This window comes from Zonotrichia leucophrys, chromosome 15, assembly GCF_028769735.1.
Source record: "Zonotrichia leucophrys gambelii isolate GWCS_2022_RI chromosome 15, RI_Zleu_2.0, whole genome shotgun sequence".
Taxonomy (NCBI): Eukaryota; Metazoa; Chordata; class Aves; order Passeriformes; family Passerellidae; genus Zonotrichia; species Zonotrichia leucophrys.
Genome location: NC_088185.1, coordinates 3,633,045 through 3,650,151, shown reverse-complemented (window position 1 = coordinate 3,650,151; position 17,107 = coordinate 3,633,045). Strand labels below are relative to the sequence as shown.

The window sequence follows — 17,107 nt, the reverse complement described above, 5'->3', positions numbered from 1 at the left end:
TATTTCTGTGGTGTGTACATTGATTTTTGTTGATTACAGCTGTGCATTCTCCCATCCTTTCCAAAGGGGGTTCCACAGATGCTGTTCACTCGGGGCTGGCCAGGCAGGTCTCCAGCCTCCTCACCAACCACCTGGCCAGAGCCACTGAGTGCTGTGGCAACCAGGCTGCAGGGAATGATGCACTGCAGGATGTCCTCAGCCTTCTGAATGACCTCTCAAGGTACCAGGCCTTTCCTCTGGAGTGTTTTCTTTCTGTGGGATCTTTTGTGGATTTTTTTTTTAACCATTCTAAAACTGACTCTTAGTGTTTAATCAGTGCTGTCAAGTTATGAAAGAATTGCTAAAGATGTTTTGTCAGACACTGAAATTGCTTTTAATCTATCTTGTAAATAATAAATGAACTTGGTTTTGATTTCAAGATTCTTTTCCCTTTCAGGAGTCACATAGGTAAAGCCATCCTGAGCCAGCCAGCCTGTGTGTCCAAGCTTCTGTCCCTTCTCTTGGATCAGCGTCCTTCTCCAAAGCTGGTGCTTATAATCCTGCAGCTGTGTCGTGCTGCTCTGCCTCTCATGAGTGTGGAGGACTGTGGAAACGTGGAGTTGCCTCCCTGGAGTTACTCAGTGCCCTCTCTGAACAGCGAGCAGGACGATCCCAGTGACCCAGCCTCCAAGATTGCCTCGCTGCTGCTGGCAAAGCTGGCAGATTATGTCGTGCCAGGTACCAGCAGCTGTTTGGGGTTGTGCCCAAGGGAATCCTGTTCCATGGAATCTTGGGATGAAAGGGAGCTTAAAGCCCATCCATCCACCCCCTTCCACTCCTGCCACCATCCCAGGTTGCTCCAAACCCCATCCAGCCTGGCCCTGGGCACTTGCAGGGATCCAGGGGCAGCCACAGCTTCTCTGGGCTCCCTGTGCCAGGAGCTTTTGTATTGACAGAGAGCTCAAACACTGGGGGGATTTCTGAGAGCAGGACATTCCTGTGCCTTTCCATCTGCCTCAGACCAAAGTGGGGCTCAGGGATGTTTCAGCCACATCCCAGATGTGTCAGCATTAGTTCCAAGGGTAAGAAAATTCATGGTTGTGTTTCTTTGTTTTCTTTTTTCCTTTCTGCTTCAAGGCTGCCAGACAGTCCTTTCTCCAACTGCCTCTGAGCCAGATACTACCTTGGCAAAAGCCAGCCCAAAAAATTCCATAAAAGGTGATAAAGATCCTGGAGAAGAAAGCGAGGCAGTGGATGGTAAACTCTCTATTTTTATCCATAAAAGAGAAGATCAGTCCTCCCATGAAGTCCTTCAGCCTTTACTAAGGTAATCTCAGCTCACTGGATTGGAATTAGAAACAATTTTGCCAATTCCCTTTATCTTCTCCTTTTTTCCAGTGCTGCAGCTGCAGAAAAAGACATCCTAGATATGAGAGTAAATGGGAAAGCAAAGTGTCTGCCCAGTGTGTTGTGTTTACTGGCAAAGCAATAAGATAATGCAAAGGGACATGGGAGCATCTTCATCTGTCTGAAAACAATCTCATGAAAAATTAGCTACTCAGACTCAGTGTTTCTGATGGAATTTCATTTATCTTGTTTATGCTGTGACAGGCTGGGTAGGACTAACAAATAGAACTGTCAAGGCAAAATGGCTTTAAAAGCACTGCTTTAATAATGCATAAGCTGGACAATAATTTGCTATTAAAGATTCTTTAGTATTCTCAGCACCCACCTGGATGTTGGGATCACTGAATGCCAGTGCTGTCACCTCCTGCATTTTGTGTTATTTGTTCCATCTTCCCCCTCTCCCTGAGCTGGTTCTGAATCCATAACTCTAAAAATTCCACTAAAAGGTACAAAGGAAAAGTGAACTCAGAGCCCTGGGCATTTGTGATCAATAAAAACCATTTCATGAGGCTTCTTCCTGGTGGGGAGAAGGGTTAATTGCTTTGAATAACTGCATTCAGTAGGAATAAATTCCCTCTGTAAATGGGGAATGTCCTTAACTGCCTCGTATTTCTCTTGCTGTTGAGCATTCAGCTGCACAGGTGGTTTCAAATCCTTTCAGACCACCCATAATACATGGAATTGGAGCTCAGCTGTGATCTCCAGCAGTCAGAACAAAGCTCCTGTGTTTTGTTTCCCCTCCTGCAGTAGCTCAGAAGGTCGCCCATTCCGGCTGGGAACTGGAGCCAACATGGAGAAGGTGGTGAAGATGGATCGGGACATGACAAAAGTAAGAGGAGAAATAACCAAAGAATTGCTCAACATCCTCAAAATTAGTGGCCAGGCAGAATTCTTGGGTTTTACTGGTGTTAAAAATGTTGTTTTATTCATCATTTACTTCTGTAAATACAGATCAAATAATGAAAAAGAATTTCAGCTGATGCTTCCTGCAGCCATTGTAGGTCAGGTTTGAGCGCCTTTGATATTCTCTTTTCTCAAGTGCTTAATGCACATTGATAATGCAAATTATAAGCCACACACTTGAATTAAAATTTCATGTCTATTTCCAGAGGTGTTCTTGAGTTTTTGCACCAGAAATACTCATTGGTGGCTTTTTGATCAGAGAAATGGAGCTGGTCATTTAAGAATGGAATGTTAAAGGCAGTGAATTTAGCCCTGATCTCTCTGTAGATGATAAAAAGCAAGAGACAGAGCCTGTCTATGACTGACACACTGAGGAGGGGGTTTTGCTGTGTTCCCAGCACTTGCACATGAGCAGAGTGACCAAACAGATCTGACATTTGCTTTCCATGGCAATTTCCTCTGCAGAGTGGCTGCTGTGAAGTCATCACAGAAGAAGCTGCTGCAGCTCTTAGAAAGGCAACCAAGTGGGCCCAGTCTGGGCTGATAGTGAGTGTGGGGCCGCCCATAGAGACTGTCAATCCTGAGAGCACCAGTGGTTTATCCTCTGGGGACAAAAAGAAGACTGCACAAACTTCCATTTGCAGGGAGAGGAATTCAGAGCTCGCCAGGTAAATCCCTTAGCCTGCATTCTGCTTTTCTCTCCACCAATATTTGTAGTGCTCTGTAGTAAACCCCTCAGGTTTAGCCAGGGCCCCTTGGAGAATAGAATGCTGACACAGCGGCAAAGAAGTTTCCTGTCTCCAGGGACATCCGCCTTGTACCTTATCCCTATAGCCATGGAAGGCAATATTGTGTTAACCCTACTATTGGTCACTTATGGTCACTCTAACACCTTTGCCATTGGTCAGGATTGGATCCAGGCCAAGGTATAAAAGTAGCATCCTGTACCCCTACTAACTCAGAAGAAGAAGAGCTGAGACCCTTCACGGACCCTGCAATAAAGCCACACTCGTGGAACAGCCAGTGCCTTCTGCTTCTCCTCTCTCTGCCGTCTGCTGGAGCCTTAGGCCAAGGGAAAAGCTACCCAGCAAGCAAAGCTGAAATCACAAGAGCTGCCTGATCACTAAGAGCTGAATATTCCCTGCTTGCAAGGGGCTGTCCGATGGCCTTGGTCTGAGAGCGAGCTGGCTTCTGGCACCCAGTCCCCTTGGGGACTGAGCTCTGGAGCTGGAACAGCTTGCATAGGATAAGACCAAGCAAGGCTCATTTAGTGCTCCCAAAGACAATCTAGCTGTTCATAAACATCCCTATTTCTTTGTTTTTGGGTATATTTTGTTGACACCTGAAGCTTCTTTTCATTGAGTGGTTTTGAACTGAATTCAGTTTGCCTTTGTCTCGTGGCAGGACGGACCCGGTGAGGCCGTTCATCAGCGGGCACGTTGCCAACAGCATGGCAGCAGAGGTGATTGCCCTGCTGCACAGCCTGCTCATGGCCCCAGAGTCCAACGCAGCCCAGATCTGGACAACAACTGCTGAAAAGGTGAGCAAACACAGCCATGAGTGGCACATTCCTCACTGGGGGTTGAGTAGTTAGAGAATCTGATGATTAGCAAGGCCTGAGCTGCTCCTTTCTGATTTAAACACCAGGGCGTGGGGCTGGACAGACCCAGCCCTTTCTCAGCTGTCTCAGGGTGGGACAAACACTCAAAATTTACCCATCATTAGATAATGTGCTGTCATTCCTTTCAGGAATTAATGCTGTTTGTTGGGGAGTTCCCTTGCCTCTGTCAGGTTATTCTGCCTTAGCTGTGGCCTCTGAGGGTACCAAGTTTTGGTTGGAAAAAAACACATTGATATTATGCTCCTCTGAATCCTGCAGCACCTAATCTATTCCTTAGGTGAAATCCTCAGCAAAAACTTTTGCCAAGATTGTGTTTTATCCTAAAAGTTACCAAGGAATGGTCAAGGCTTTGATGGTGCTCACACTTCAGAGAACTTGGAATATTCTGAGTTACATAATTCTCTTGGAGAACAAAACTAATTCTGCTGAGACTGTGTGGGCTGGAGGCTTGGGGCATTGGTTTTTGTTGGAATTGTGCTTTGAAGTCGTTCCCTGGTATTTTTGCTTCTGTCTTCAGGTTCTGTCTCGGGCTCTGATGTACATTCCACAGCTTGGGAAATATGCAGAGAGCATTTTGGAGAACGGGAGTAGCAGTGGAAGGAAGCTGGCTAAACTTCAAAGGATTGCTCGGCAGGCAGTGGCTGCCCTGTGTGCTCTGGGTGGCTTTAAGGAGACAATTAAAATAGGTTCTGAAGTTCAGGTAATTCAGCACTGCTCATATTGGATATCCTAGATGAGAATTGCTGCTCTCCTGAGGTTTTCCCTGCGCTGGGATGTGCTTGTGGAACAGCAGCTTGTGGAGCTTTGTTTCCTGAAACACCCCCCCGTGCTTTTGTGTGCAGTTGGTGTGTGGTGTCAGACACTGATTCCTGGCTGTAACACCTTCAATCTCATGCAGCTCTTCTTTGCTTGTAGGTTTTAGGCAAAGGAATAGCAGGAAGCATTGGAGTTGTGGCATCTATTAATGAGCAAGAAGGTATAGCCACGGTCAAATTCCCACCCACCACTATAGACACTAGAAAGACCTCCCAGGCATCAGACACTTTAACTATTCCATTGTCTAGGCTCTGTGTTCCAAGATCTGAGGTATGGCAGTTTTAAACATCCAATATTCAGTATAATCTCGATTCTTGCTTTATTTCTGTCGCAGCATACTGACTATTAATCTGCAGCACGTAAAAAAAAAGTGTTTCATCTTTGCTTATAAATGATTTGTAATGTTTGCCTTATTTTTTTAAAGCATATATTAACAATATGTTTAAGTTTTCATTCAAGTAACATAAATATTCATCTTTTGTGCTTAAAGATATTCTGTTGCATACTGGGTGGGAGGTTTTTTTTGGTTAATTTCTGGCTTGGTTTGGGGTTTGTTTATTTTTCTTTTATTGGTGTTTGCTGCTGATTTTGTGATAGTAAAATATAAGAATTAACTCCAGGTAATAAAACACCCTCATTTCTTAGAAACTAACTACTTGAATTTAACTTTTTACCGTGCCCCCCCACCATCAGGCATTGCCTCTTCATAAACTGTCCATTACTGAGAAGGTAGTACAGGCAGTCCAGTCCATGTTGCTCCCTCAGGAGGGAAGTCTCTCTATTCACACCTCACTTCCTGCAACAGGAGATGGCTCAACCCCAGTAATGGCAGTGGTCCGGCTCCTTGCTGAAATAAGAACCAGGTGGGTCCTGGGGAAACATCCCAGGGAATTGCATGAGTTCTTGTGCCCTTCCTCTGGGGCTGCACAAATTCCTCTTTGCTCCCTTTTAGTGTCTGGGTGTTGTTCATGGGAGTCCCTACAACACACTGAGCAAATGCCTCAATAAATCCATTTATAAAGCAGGGAAAAGCTGCCTTTGGGGAGGGTCCAGCTTAAACCAGGGTTAAGACCACCCTTAAACCACCCTTGAATTCACTGCTGTAATGCCAGCTTTGAATTCCACACACTTTGTAACACTTGAAATGTATTGTTTTTCTGTTCAGAGCATGCCTGGTGATGGCTCAGCTGTTGGAAGACAGCTCATTCTGTGAAGAATTCATTCAACAGTGCCCAGCTGCTGTGGAAGTTCTGAATTTGGTGGCCCAGGAGTGCAGCCCTGGTATGTAGCCAACACCTTCTTGGCATATTCAGGTCAGAGGCAGAGCAGCTTTTAAATCATTTCAGTGTTTTCTCCTCCAGCTACCCAGAGTTCAGGAGCTGGTACAGGACAGAGTGTGTTGTCACAGCTGCAGAGCTGCTGATGGAATAATCAGCCTAAATCACTAAACATCAGGCATTCATTTAGGCCAGAACAAGATTATTCTGTGTATCAAAGCAGCAAGTCCTGGTTTTCTTCTGCACTCTCCACTTGCCTTGCTTCCAGCATATCCTACTCTGCCTTCCTTGGCATGATCATTTTTATGTTTTGTTTTTATGACCTTTTGCTGATTTTTGCAATGCTTTGTTACATTCCTGATCCTTGGACTCTCCTTGTTTCAGGATAAGCACTGGGCCCAGCAGAAATCTTAGTTCAGGGGCAAGTTTTTAGGAACATGCCAGAGAAAAAGTGGCTGAAGTGAAGGGTGGGAGCCAAGGGATTTAGGTGTCAAAGAGCAAGGACTGATTTTTGTGATAGTAGATATAATTTTTTTTGTTTTCCTGCCTTTGCTGGGCCATAAACTTGCTCATTAAAATGAACTTTATATCTTAATGAACATAACAGTGTCTTAACATAACAGTGTCATAATGAACATAACAGTGTCTTAATGAACATAACAGTGTCTTTGCCAAGGGATTTAGGTGTCAGAGAGCTAGGACTGATTTTTGTGATAGTAGATATAATTTTTTTTGTTTTCCTGCTTTTGCTGGGCCATAAACTTGCTCACTAAAATGACCTTTATATCTTAATTAACATAACAGTGTCTTTGCAAACCAAATGTAAATCAAACATGAGAAAATGCTTGCATATGTTACATTTTACCCTTAATTTTGTTTAGGTGAGTAAGGCTGATCAAACAGTGCAAACACCATATTTATTTCTGAATTAAGATTGCTCTGTTGGGCTGGAGGAAGCAGCTGGAGGCTGATGCCTGCTGTGGGTTGTTGTTGCAGGGGAGAGGCTGGTGGTTGTGGAGATGCAGTGTGAGAGGTTACGGATGTTGTACCGCGACTGTGCTCGGCCTCCTCCTCCTCCCCTGCAGGCAGACAGGAGACAGGTGAGCACAGAGCCCTCTGCTGCTGCATTCCTGAAATATTTCATGGGAATTTCTCTATTGGGATGTGGTTTGTTGGGGTTGTATGAAATGTGCCCCTCAGACTGTGTTGGTTGTGTTTTAGTGGGTGGCTTGAATTGTGGTTGTAGAATAAACTGCTCTGTTGTGTCTGCAGCCCAAAGAAATCACGTGGAGCCCGTCCAGGGTGTTCCCCCCAGTGAGAGCCTGCATGTTCTCCTCACACCTCACTGCTGTGACCTTCCTGGCTGATCCCAGTGCAGGTGGGGGCCTTCCTCGGGGCACCTTTATCTATGCCACCTCCCCAGTGCCAGTACAGGTGAGACCTCACAGCTCCCCAGCACTTTGTCATTGAGTATCCAACAGGGCGTGAAAAGGAAAAGCAAGAAAATTGCTTCTTTAAACTCTGTTTTGTAAATAACTTTTTAAAATGTGCTATTATTTTTATTTCTAGGCACCATCATTCTACTGGGAAATTGAAGTGGTTTCCTATGGAGACACAGATGATGACACTGGGCCAATAGTTTCCTTTGGATTTGCCACAGAGGCAGAAAAACGGGATGGGGCTTGGACAAACCCAGTGGGCACCTGCCTCTTCCACAAGTAGGTTGGAGATGCACATGAAAATCCACATTCAGTACATTTGTCAGCAGGCTGGGGAGGGCAGTACATATTTTTAAATTGAATGCTGAAATATCTTTGCAAAATCAGGAGGGTTGAGTTGCCTTTTGAGTATCACAGCTTTGGTGGGTGCTGATCCTGCTCTGTCTCACTGTGTCCTTGTTGCCCCTCAGCAATGGGAGAGCAGTGCATTACAATGGCTCCAGCCTGCTGCAGTGGAAGAGTGTCAGACTGGATGTGACTCTTTCCCCTGGTATGTAAAAGCATGGCTAAAATCCTTATCTGCTCCATCAGAAAATCCTCTGAATGTCAGGGAAATGCTGGATGAGAAAACTGATTAAATCCTTTTATGGTTGTGTTTTTCTCCAGGTGATGTAGCAGGAATTGGATGGGAAAGAACAGAAGGAACTCCCCCTCCTCCAGGACAGCCAGCAAAGGGCAGAGTTTATTTTACCTATTGTGGGCAGAGACTTGTGCCCTACCTGGAGGATGTGTCTGGTGGAATGTGGCCAGTTGTGCACATTCAGAAAAAGGCAAGTGTGTAACAGAAACATGTCCCTTAATATACTTTCAGAATATTCAGAAATACTAAAAACATGATAGAAAATATTGAACCTGCTCTGTAGAAAAGCAAATTGATATTTTTTTCCCTTTCTTGGCTAGGTTGAGGCATTCATTAAGCCCCCCAGGTGCATGTGTTGTGTCATTATTTTGGTTTTCCCTGCCCATTAGCCCAGCAGTGTGCAGCTGGCCTGGCAGATGCCTTGTGCCATGCCAGCAGCTCCTCTCTCAGCATTCCTGGCCAGCCGTGGCCTTGCTTCAAAGCACCCAGGTTCAAAGTGCCTTTAGCAGCTTGAAGCTTTCCCAGAGTGCCAGCTGGGCATCCTGGTGGCAGGGAGGTGTGATCAGCTCCTGCCTGGGGCAGAGTGCTGGCTCAGAGCAGGATCTCAGAGCTTCCCTGTGTCCTTTTGCAGAACACCAAGGTGCGGGCGAACTTCGGCTCGCGGCCGTTCGCCTACGCCGAGGGCCAGGCCCACCGCAACGCCGCCGACCTGTGCCTGGACCTGGCTGAGGAGATCAGTGCCAACTTCGAGGCCTTGCCCTTTGCCATGGCCTCTGACAGTGACAATGACGCTGGCACCAGCATCGCCTCGGACCCTGGCACCCACGGGCCGCCCTGCAGGATCGCCGCCGTGGCCACGGCTCAGCAACGTAAAGTGACATTCGCTCCTTTAAAGCCCTCCCAGCAGAAATGCCAAGCGAGGAAATGGGATTTAAACCCAGCCTGGCTGCAGTCTTTAGGCCTTAGGTAGTGCTTGTTTAGGTGGGGCAGTGCCACAAGTCAAAGCTGTGTTTATCTGATTTTAGACAAGGCAATTAGAACATCTTCTTTGGTCTGCCTCTATGTGAATACACAAATTATTCGTAATTAACGCAGCTTCAATGAGAAATGATCTCGTTAAGGCTTGGGATACAATAGGATGTCATGGTGGATTGGATCAGCCAATTGGTTATGCTGTGTCAGAAGGAATTGCATTCCCACCCCCTGATTGGAGAGCGTGGAGTGCTGTGTATCTCCAATTTCATGGGATGTCTTTGCATGCATTAGCATCTCATTATTTCTGTCTGTGTCTTGCAGAGTATGACAGCGACACATCCTGCCACTATAAAATGGAGCTGAGCTATGAGAACTTCATCACCTCAGGCCCTGATCCTCACCCCCCTCCCATTGCAGATGATGAAAGTGATGATGATGATGACGATGATATTCCCAGGGTGAGGAATGGAGCAAACTGCCTCCTCTAACTTGCAGCCTAAAACCAGATCTTGTCATTTAGATTTTGAAATTTGGCCACACAAGAGTTCTTCTTACTTCCCTTATAAAATATAACTGCTGATAACGAATCACTTTTTGGTGTTCTAAAACACTTTTGTCTTTGTAGGAGGATCACTATGCCCTCTTGGTCAAAGCCTGGGAAACCAAGGTTTTCCCTACAATTAGGAGAAGATTCCGTAATGAGGCTGAGAGGAAGTCTGGGCTGGATCAGATTAAAGGAGCTTTACAGTTAGGTCTGTATTTATTTCCATGCATGTTTTCTGTGATGTGCAGCAAGTCTGAGAGAGCAGCTGTGTTTCTTTCATATTTTACTGTATTCAGGGCTGGAAAACTTAAAAAAAAATCACTTGCTGGTTTCTTCCAGTGCTTAGAATTTTGTTTGTGCTCATGCTTTTTCTTTAACACTTTTACTGTGTTTGACTATTTAAATAGAGAAAATGGTTTCAGAAATAGTGACAGAATTTGTTGTGATGTGGATACAGAAACATTCTGGAATAATAGCTTGGGAAGAAGCTATATCTGTGCTGTCTGTGACTATCAAGGCAAAACTTTTTAGGTTTAAGTAATAATAAGGAGAGATTTGGGAGTTTTGTAGAATTCAGCTCTGGCAGGACAATGTGTTTGTGGGAAGGTCACAATCAGAGCAAGGTTGGAATTCTGAGCCCCCATGAGAAGCTCAGGAAAAGCTTCCTCAGGAAAATTCCCAATTTCCATCCTTCAGCCTGACTGAGAGAGTATTTAAGTACTTGGAAAACTCACCTGCTTGGGGTATTAATGAGAATAAGAACTTATTTCAGGTGACTGAGGGAAATAATTTGCACTGCCTCCTGTCTTTCAGGAATGGTTGATATAGCAAGGCAAACTGTGGAATTCCTGTATGAGGAAAATGGAGGCATCCCAAGGGATCTGTACCTTCCCACCATCGAGGATATCAAAGATGAAGCGAACAAATTCACGATTGATAAAGTACGGAAAGGTAAGGGCAGCACAGCAGATCCTGAGGGGTAAGGAAAAGCTCAGGGGTTTTTGGGGTCTCATTGTCACCTGAGGAAACACCTTCACAGCGGTGTCCCTTTGTGCCAGGTCTCACCGTGGTGACTCGCTCTCCCGACAGCAACAACGTCACCAGCAGTGCTGTGGGAACAGCTCTGCCCAAGTTTGCCATTCGGGGCATGCTGAAGACATTTGGTCTTCATGGCGTTGTCCTGGATGTGGACTCGGTGAGTAAAGACACTCTGGGAGGGCTTTTAATGATCAGCATCACACAGCTGGGAGCAAAACCTGCTCAGGATGCTGGGCTGGGGCTCTCTTGGAAGGAAAAATGGGGTTTAATTCTTGTGTTACTGACAGTGCTGGGTTTGGTGCTGCAGGTGAATGAACTGGTCCAAGTGGAGACCTACCTGAGGAGTGAGGGGGTCCTGGTGAGGTACTGGTATCCCATTGACATGTTGGAAAGGCCGCCTGCAGGGTACAGGAGGACTGCCACCAACGGATTGGTCACCCTGGATAACACCAACATCCAAATTCACAGGTGAAAAAAGAGATGTAGTTACAATTATTACCTCAGTTTCAATTAGCTGAAGAGCATTTCCTGAAGTACTGTTACCTGCTACAGCTTTGTTCTAAGCAAACAAACTTCTGAATTTTATTTTCATGGTTGGATTTAACGTTAAGGAATTAATAGAATTAATGTTTGTGTTCCCTAGGGAGCTGTTGAGGAGTGAAGCTGCCCTGGCCAAGCTCTACTGTCGCATGGCTCTGCTCAATATTTTTGCTCCCAAATCTCCCCACATGTTCACCCGGCTGTTCCACATTCCTGCCATCAGGGACATCACCCTGGAGCACCTGCAGCTGCTCTCCAACCAGCTGCTTGCACCACCCCTTCCTGGTAAACACTTGGTTTTGTCCCAGCTCCTCTTTGGTACAGTATTTTTCTGGAGACAAAAAAATTAATGGATTTGGTGTTTATTAGCTGGTTAATAATGATGGTATTGAGAATGAGCTGGGGTGATCCCACAGCTCTGTGTTTGCCCTCACCAGGGGCTGGGCTGAGGCTGCTGAGGGGCACAGCTGGCATGGAGGGGCCCTCCCAGCCACAGGGCAGGGCCTGGGTGGGCCCTTTCTCCTGCTGAGTTTTAGGCAAGGAATTTTCCACTTGAAAACAGAGATTTAGAATCTCCCAAGTATTTTGCAGCTTTTGTTTCCTAGGCTATGCAAACTGTTGGTGTGATCTTCAAATTTGTGCTGTTTTCCTTGTTATTCCAGATGGAACCATCAGCTCAAGCTCCATTCTGCTGGCCCAGTCCCTGCAGCACTGCATCCATTCCCAGACCTGTGCTGCCACAGACCTCTTCTACCAGGGCAACTCGCAGGCCATCAGGGAGTGGCTCACCGTGGCCATCACTCGGACACTGCACCAGGGAGAGGAGAGTCTGCTGGACCTCACCAAACAGATCTGCTCCTTCCTGCAGGTGAAATACTCACATTTCATGAGTTCCCTTCTCAGGAGCCCTTGTTCTCTGTGTGGTTGGAATTTCCATGATGCTGTCCCTCACGGGGAATTGTTTCTCTGGGTGGGTTCTGTTATCCTGCTTGTAGTGGGCACACTGAAAACAGAAGCAATGAAAACAGTAGCAATGCTCTGGGTTGAATTGAAATGAAGTGGCCTCCCACTGTGTCATAATTTGTAATTAATTAAATACATTGGCTGTATTTCTTTATTTATAGAGTGTATGGAGCACTCTGTAAATAAAGAAGAGGGAGGAGGTTTGCTGCTGTTTGGGATCTCTCATGATGAACTGTCCCGTTACAGGCAGCACCAGAACAATTTCCCGCTGAAGAATTCCCAATTTCTGAATCCAAGGTCAACATGGATGTGAATTTTCCTGGGGCTGCCTTTGTGATTGTGTCCTGCAAGGAAAGTCAGTCTGGGTTCAGAAAAGAGTGAGTCATGGAGAGGGGCAAGGCTTGGGCTGAGCCTGGCAACCTGGGGGTGCAGTTATTTATTTTGTTTCAGTTTTCTGGGATATTTTCCAGCTGCTTTGAGCCTAACCAAGCTGTGCTGCTGTCTCCCCAGCTCATCCCTGTACAAGGCCCCCTGGGCTCGGGTGCTGGTCTATGGGCTGGGGCACAAGGTGAAGAGGAACGGGCAGCTGAACCTGATCGAGGCCGTGTGCTACCCCCGCGACGCCTCCCCCACCAACACCGGCCTCACGCCGCCCCCCACCACCAACCAGTACCCTGCTGTCATCACCCCCACCGACAGGGTGCACATCAAACTGGGTGAGCACAGCCCCTGCCCCAGGGATGAGCCTTTGCTGTGCTCTCAGGGTGCACATCAAACTGGGTGAGCACAGCCCCTGAGCCTTTGCTGTGCTCTCAGGGTGCACATCAAGCTGGGTGAGCACAGCCCCTGAGCCTTTGCTGTGCTCTCAGGGTGCACATCAAACTGGGTGAGCACAGCCCCTGAGCCTTCACTGTGCTCTCAGGGTGCACATCAAGCTGGGTGAGCACAGCCCCTGCCCCAGGGATGGGCCTTTGCTGTGCTCTCAGGGTGCACATCAAGCTGGGTGAGCACAGCCCCTGAGCCTTCACTGTGCTCTCAGGGTGCACATCAAGCTGGGTGAGCACAGCCCCTGCCCCAGGGATGAGCCTTTGCTGTGCTCTCAGGGTGCACATCAAACTGGGTGAGCACAGCCCCTGCCCCAGGGATGGGCCTTCACTGTGCTCTCAGGGTGCACATCCAACTGGGTGAGCACAGCCCCTGCCCCAGGGATGGGCCTTTGCTGTGCTCTCAGGGTGCGCGGGGGCGTCCACGGCCCTGGATCCGGCTGTCTGGTGAGGGGCGAAGGCCAGGGCCCCTGTGCAGCTGAAGCCAGCTCCCCTCGGCGTCTTGGCCTCGGGCTGAGCTGGGGGATAGCTCGGAGCAGCGCGGTGAGAGACGAATTAGGAGGCGACCACTTGCTGGGGGTAAACTGTCGGTTTATTACAGAAGAACCAACAAGGAGGGGAAACACCCAGCAAATGGCCCCGAACAGGGGGCAGGAGAGGGTTTTAAGGGAAAAGGGGGGAAGAAGGCAGGGAAACCCGGCTATCCAATAGAAATACATATTTGGAGGTACGAAACATAACTGATATACCAAAGTAACCAACTGTTATAAATCATAGGAGGGGCTCCGGGGCTACAGCCAACCATAACTCCCAGAGAAAAGAAAATTCTCGAAACCTGGGAGGAGAGAAGGAGTGATTGACTGACCCCAAGGAGGAAACAACTTTCACTTTATAAGAGAAACCAGGGGAGGAGCAGTTTCATTTCTATAGCAACCTAACTGACAAAGTCCTGGGAAAGGAAGAAACCATTTAATACAGAAAATGGGGAGAGTAAACTAACAAACTTAAGAACACACCACAGCATCAGGGTGCACATCAAGCTGGGTGAGCACAGCCCCTGCCCCAGGGAAGAGCCTTCACTGTGCTCTCAGGGTGCACATCAAGCTGGGTGAGCACAGCCCCTGCCCCAGGGATGGGCCTTTGCTGTGCTCTCAGGGCACACATCCAACTGGGTGAGCACAGCCCCTGCCCCAGGGATGAGCCCTCACTGTGCTCTCAGGGCTCACAGCAGGTTCATTACACCTTCCCGTGTGGTCGCCGTCCTAGCAGCAGATAGAACAGGATCTTTGTACAAGGAACCAAAAAAACCTGGTTTTACAACCCTTGACAACCATCTGATTCTGATTTTTATATTCCAGAAATTCACCCAGCAGTGTATTTGAAATATTTTATTCAAAATACTAATTTGTGCTGTGTTGGTGTTTGAGGAGCTGTTTCAGATGGAGAATAAATTTTATTGCTTTTTTAGGTGTTTGTAGGACCCTCTTATCCACAGAGTAATGCAGTGTAGCAATACTTAGGTCACTCCAGCAAGAAGAATCATTAATCTTCTTTTTACTCTTGCCCAGTGAGATTTAGAGCAGTGAAGGTGACTGGGTGCAGTGAGTTCTTAAAACTTCCCCTTGGAGATCCTAAAGTTCTTCTGCTGATTTTTTCAGTAGAAACAGAAATAAATGTTTTTAATGTTTAATAAATGTTAAATCAGACAGAAATAAATTATTTTGGGGGAAGTTCTTTTTGTATATTTAGATACATTCAGGCTCAAAATTATTCTCTTTATGTGAATAAAATGTTCTCTGTACATTTCTAATTACAGATTATATTAACTTATCAATATAGAGAAACTCAATTCATATTTGTTTTTTACAAGGTGCTGCAGAGAAAATTCTCACTTAACAGAAGCTTGGCCTTGAAAAAATTCTAAATGTTATTACTTTTACTTTATCAATGCTCAGAATCATGATAAGGATTTTCTTGGACCTTTTGCTTAGGAGTGTCTCCTCCTCCTGGAGCTGTACTGGTCTTGCATTCCCTCCCCCTGGAATTCCCCCTGGCAATGGCATTCACAGAACAGCTCTTAACCTGGAAATTGGAAGATGGGGATGGAAAATCTGAAGATGAACTGGATACTATTCCTGCCTCAGTTCTCTTGCAAGTAGTGGAATTTTTAGGTGAGAATGGAGTATTTCCTTAGTAATGAGCACTGATAATGTGCTGGCTCACTTGGAGGGCTTAGGAAACAAAAACTAGAGTTGAAATTTTCTGAGCTCTTCCACTATAATGAAATTTTCTTCAACCTCCAGAAATTTTCTGTTGATTTGCAGTTCTTGGAATAACCTTCCTGTCTTTCTTATTGCTGCCATGACGTTGAAATTCGCTTTTTCAAATGTTACTTTCTGCTAAGAGTTAAACACTGCTGACTGCCATGCCTTGCCTTCCTCCCTCAGGGAACTTCCTCTGGACAACTGACATGGCAGCATGCGTGAAGGAATTGATCTTTCACCTCCTGGCCGAGCTGCTTCGCAAAATCCACAACCTGGAGCAGAAGAAGAATCCAGCAGGGTTGTCCTCATCCATTGCCCTGCAGCTGAACCCCTGCCTGGCCATGCTCATGGCCCTGCAGTCAGAGCTGCACAAGCTCTACGATGAGGAAACGCAGAACTGGGTGTCTGGCAATGCCTGTGGTGGCTCTGGGGTTGGAGGGGCCGACCAGGGGAGATTCTCCACCTACTTCCATGCCCTGATGGAAGTGTGCCTGGCTGTGGCAGAAGTCACCTTGCCCATCAACATGAGCGTGACAGCCAATGTGATCTCATCCACCAGCGCCCCAAATCTCAGTGATTCCTCCTCCTCATCCTCATCTTCCCCAGGGCAAACACCGCAGAGCCCAAGCTTGCTGTCCAAGAGGAAAAAAGTCAAAATGAAGCGGGAAAAAACCTCATCTTCAGGGAAAAGAGCTTCATCCAGGGCAGCTGAGACAGATGCAGCGCTCCTCAGCATTGGGGGCAGCAAGCCTGAGGACATGCTGTGGTTCCACAGAGCTCTGACCCTGCTGATCATCCTCAGGCACCTGACCAAGAAGGACCCGCAGGGGCTGGGTGTGACCAACGACGCCGTGGCAGACGCCTGCCAGGCCCTGGTGGGCCCCACTGCCCACAGCCGCCTGCTCGTCATCTCGGGCATCCCCACGCACCTGGAGGAGGGCACCGTCAGGAACGCCATCAGGAAAGCCTGCAACGCCCACGGGGGCGTCTTCAAGGATGAGATCTACATCCCTCTGCAGGAAGAGGATCCCAAAAAAACCAAGGACAAAGCGGAAGGAGGAGAGTGCAGGACGGAGCTGGAGAAGCCGACGGTTTCCAGCAGCGCCGACAGTTTGGACATCAGCAGCTCGAGCAGCGTCACCCCCGCCATGAGCGTCAGCGCCTCGGCCTCCACCAGCCAGGCCTCCCTGTGCAGCTCCCAGGGCTTGTCCCGCACCGTCAGCGACATCTCTGGGGACCAGTTCCAGGCAGGGCTGGAGCTGCCCATCCCACCCGGATTGCTGGAGCAGCCCCACGTGGTGTCCAGCCAGGAGAGTTTGGATCTGTCCCACTGCAGCACCGGGAGCCTGGGCAGCCTGGGCAGCCTCGGGGAGCCCCTGGACAACGTGGAGACGGCGTCGGTGTCGGACGTGGGCTCCATGTACACGGTGACATCTCTGGACAATCAGCCGCTGCTGGCACGGCCCATCAAGGGCTTCGCTGTGGTGGAGGTAACTGAGAGGGGGCTCTGGGGCCAGGGGTTTGGGGGGATGGGGTCTCACTCTAGGAACTGGCTTTTTCCATGGTAAATGTATGTCTAAGAGCATGGGAGACTGGGAGTTGGACAGGATGGCTGAGGAGCACAGAGCTCCCAGTCTTGGGAGCAATCCCTGTATCTCAAAGGACACAGGAGACACAGTAATGGAGTGATCCAGCAGCAAGGGGAGAACAGGAGGAAGTAGGGAAGAGCTCCTGTGTGTTCCAGCTTGTAGAGCTCATTTTCACAGAGTGCTGCTGAAGCCAAGGCCATAAATGAATCTTAAGGGATTAAATTCCTGGAGGATTGGTGGCTGTGGAGCACAGCAGCCAGTGCAGCTTCCAAGTGAGGAAATCTTTAA

At 47.7% G+C, this 17,107-nt stretch overlaps 1 protein-coding gene across 1 annotated transcript in view; it reads left to right on the top strand.

The window, feature by feature from the left end:
* The window catches only part of HECTD4 (HECT domain E3 ubiquitin protein ligase 4), an 82,527-nt gene that overhangs the window by 48,202 nt on the left and 17,218 nt on the right, over positions 1-17,107 (top strand). Inside the window, exons 35-61 of the mRNA XM_064727221.1 lie at positions 67-220; positions 437-717; positions 1,117-1,306; positions 2,134-2,215; positions 2,755-2,957; positions 3,694-3,829; positions 4,428-4,610; positions 4,826-4,996; positions 5,420-5,589; positions 5,892-6,007; positions 7,000-7,103; positions 7,276-7,437; positions 7,573-7,721; positions 7,913-7,992; positions 8,109-8,272; positions 8,714-8,951; positions 9,379-9,515; positions 9,683-9,809; positions 10,415-10,552; positions 10,660-10,796; positions 10,947-11,107; positions 11,283-11,464; positions 11,842-12,047; positions 12,389-12,519; positions 12,653-12,858; positions 14,958-15,137; positions 15,414-16,720. Of these exons, the coding sequence (XP_064583291.1) occupies positions 67-220; positions 437-717; positions 1,117-1,306; positions 2,134-2,215; positions 2,755-2,957; positions 3,694-3,829; positions 4,428-4,610; positions 4,826-4,996; positions 5,420-5,589; positions 5,892-6,007; positions 7,000-7,103; positions 7,276-7,437; positions 7,573-7,721; positions 7,913-7,992; positions 8,109-8,272; positions 8,714-8,951; positions 9,379-9,515; positions 9,683-9,809; positions 10,415-10,552; positions 10,660-10,796; positions 10,947-11,107; positions 11,283-11,464; positions 11,842-12,047; positions 12,389-12,519; positions 12,653-12,858; positions 14,958-15,137; positions 15,414-16,720 (5,495 nt within the window). The remainder of the gene's footprint in view (positions 1-66; positions 221-436; positions 718-1,116; positions 1,307-2,133; positions 2,216-2,754; positions 2,958-3,693; positions 3,830-4,427; positions 4,611-4,825; positions 4,997-5,419; positions 5,590-5,891; positions 6,008-6,999; positions 7,104-7,275; positions 7,438-7,572; positions 7,722-7,912; positions 7,993-8,108; positions 8,273-8,713; positions 8,952-9,378; positions 9,516-9,682; positions 9,810-10,414; positions 10,553-10,659; positions 10,797-10,946; positions 11,108-11,282; positions 11,465-11,841; positions 12,048-12,388; positions 12,520-12,652; positions 12,859-14,957; positions 15,138-15,413; positions 16,721-17,107) is intronic.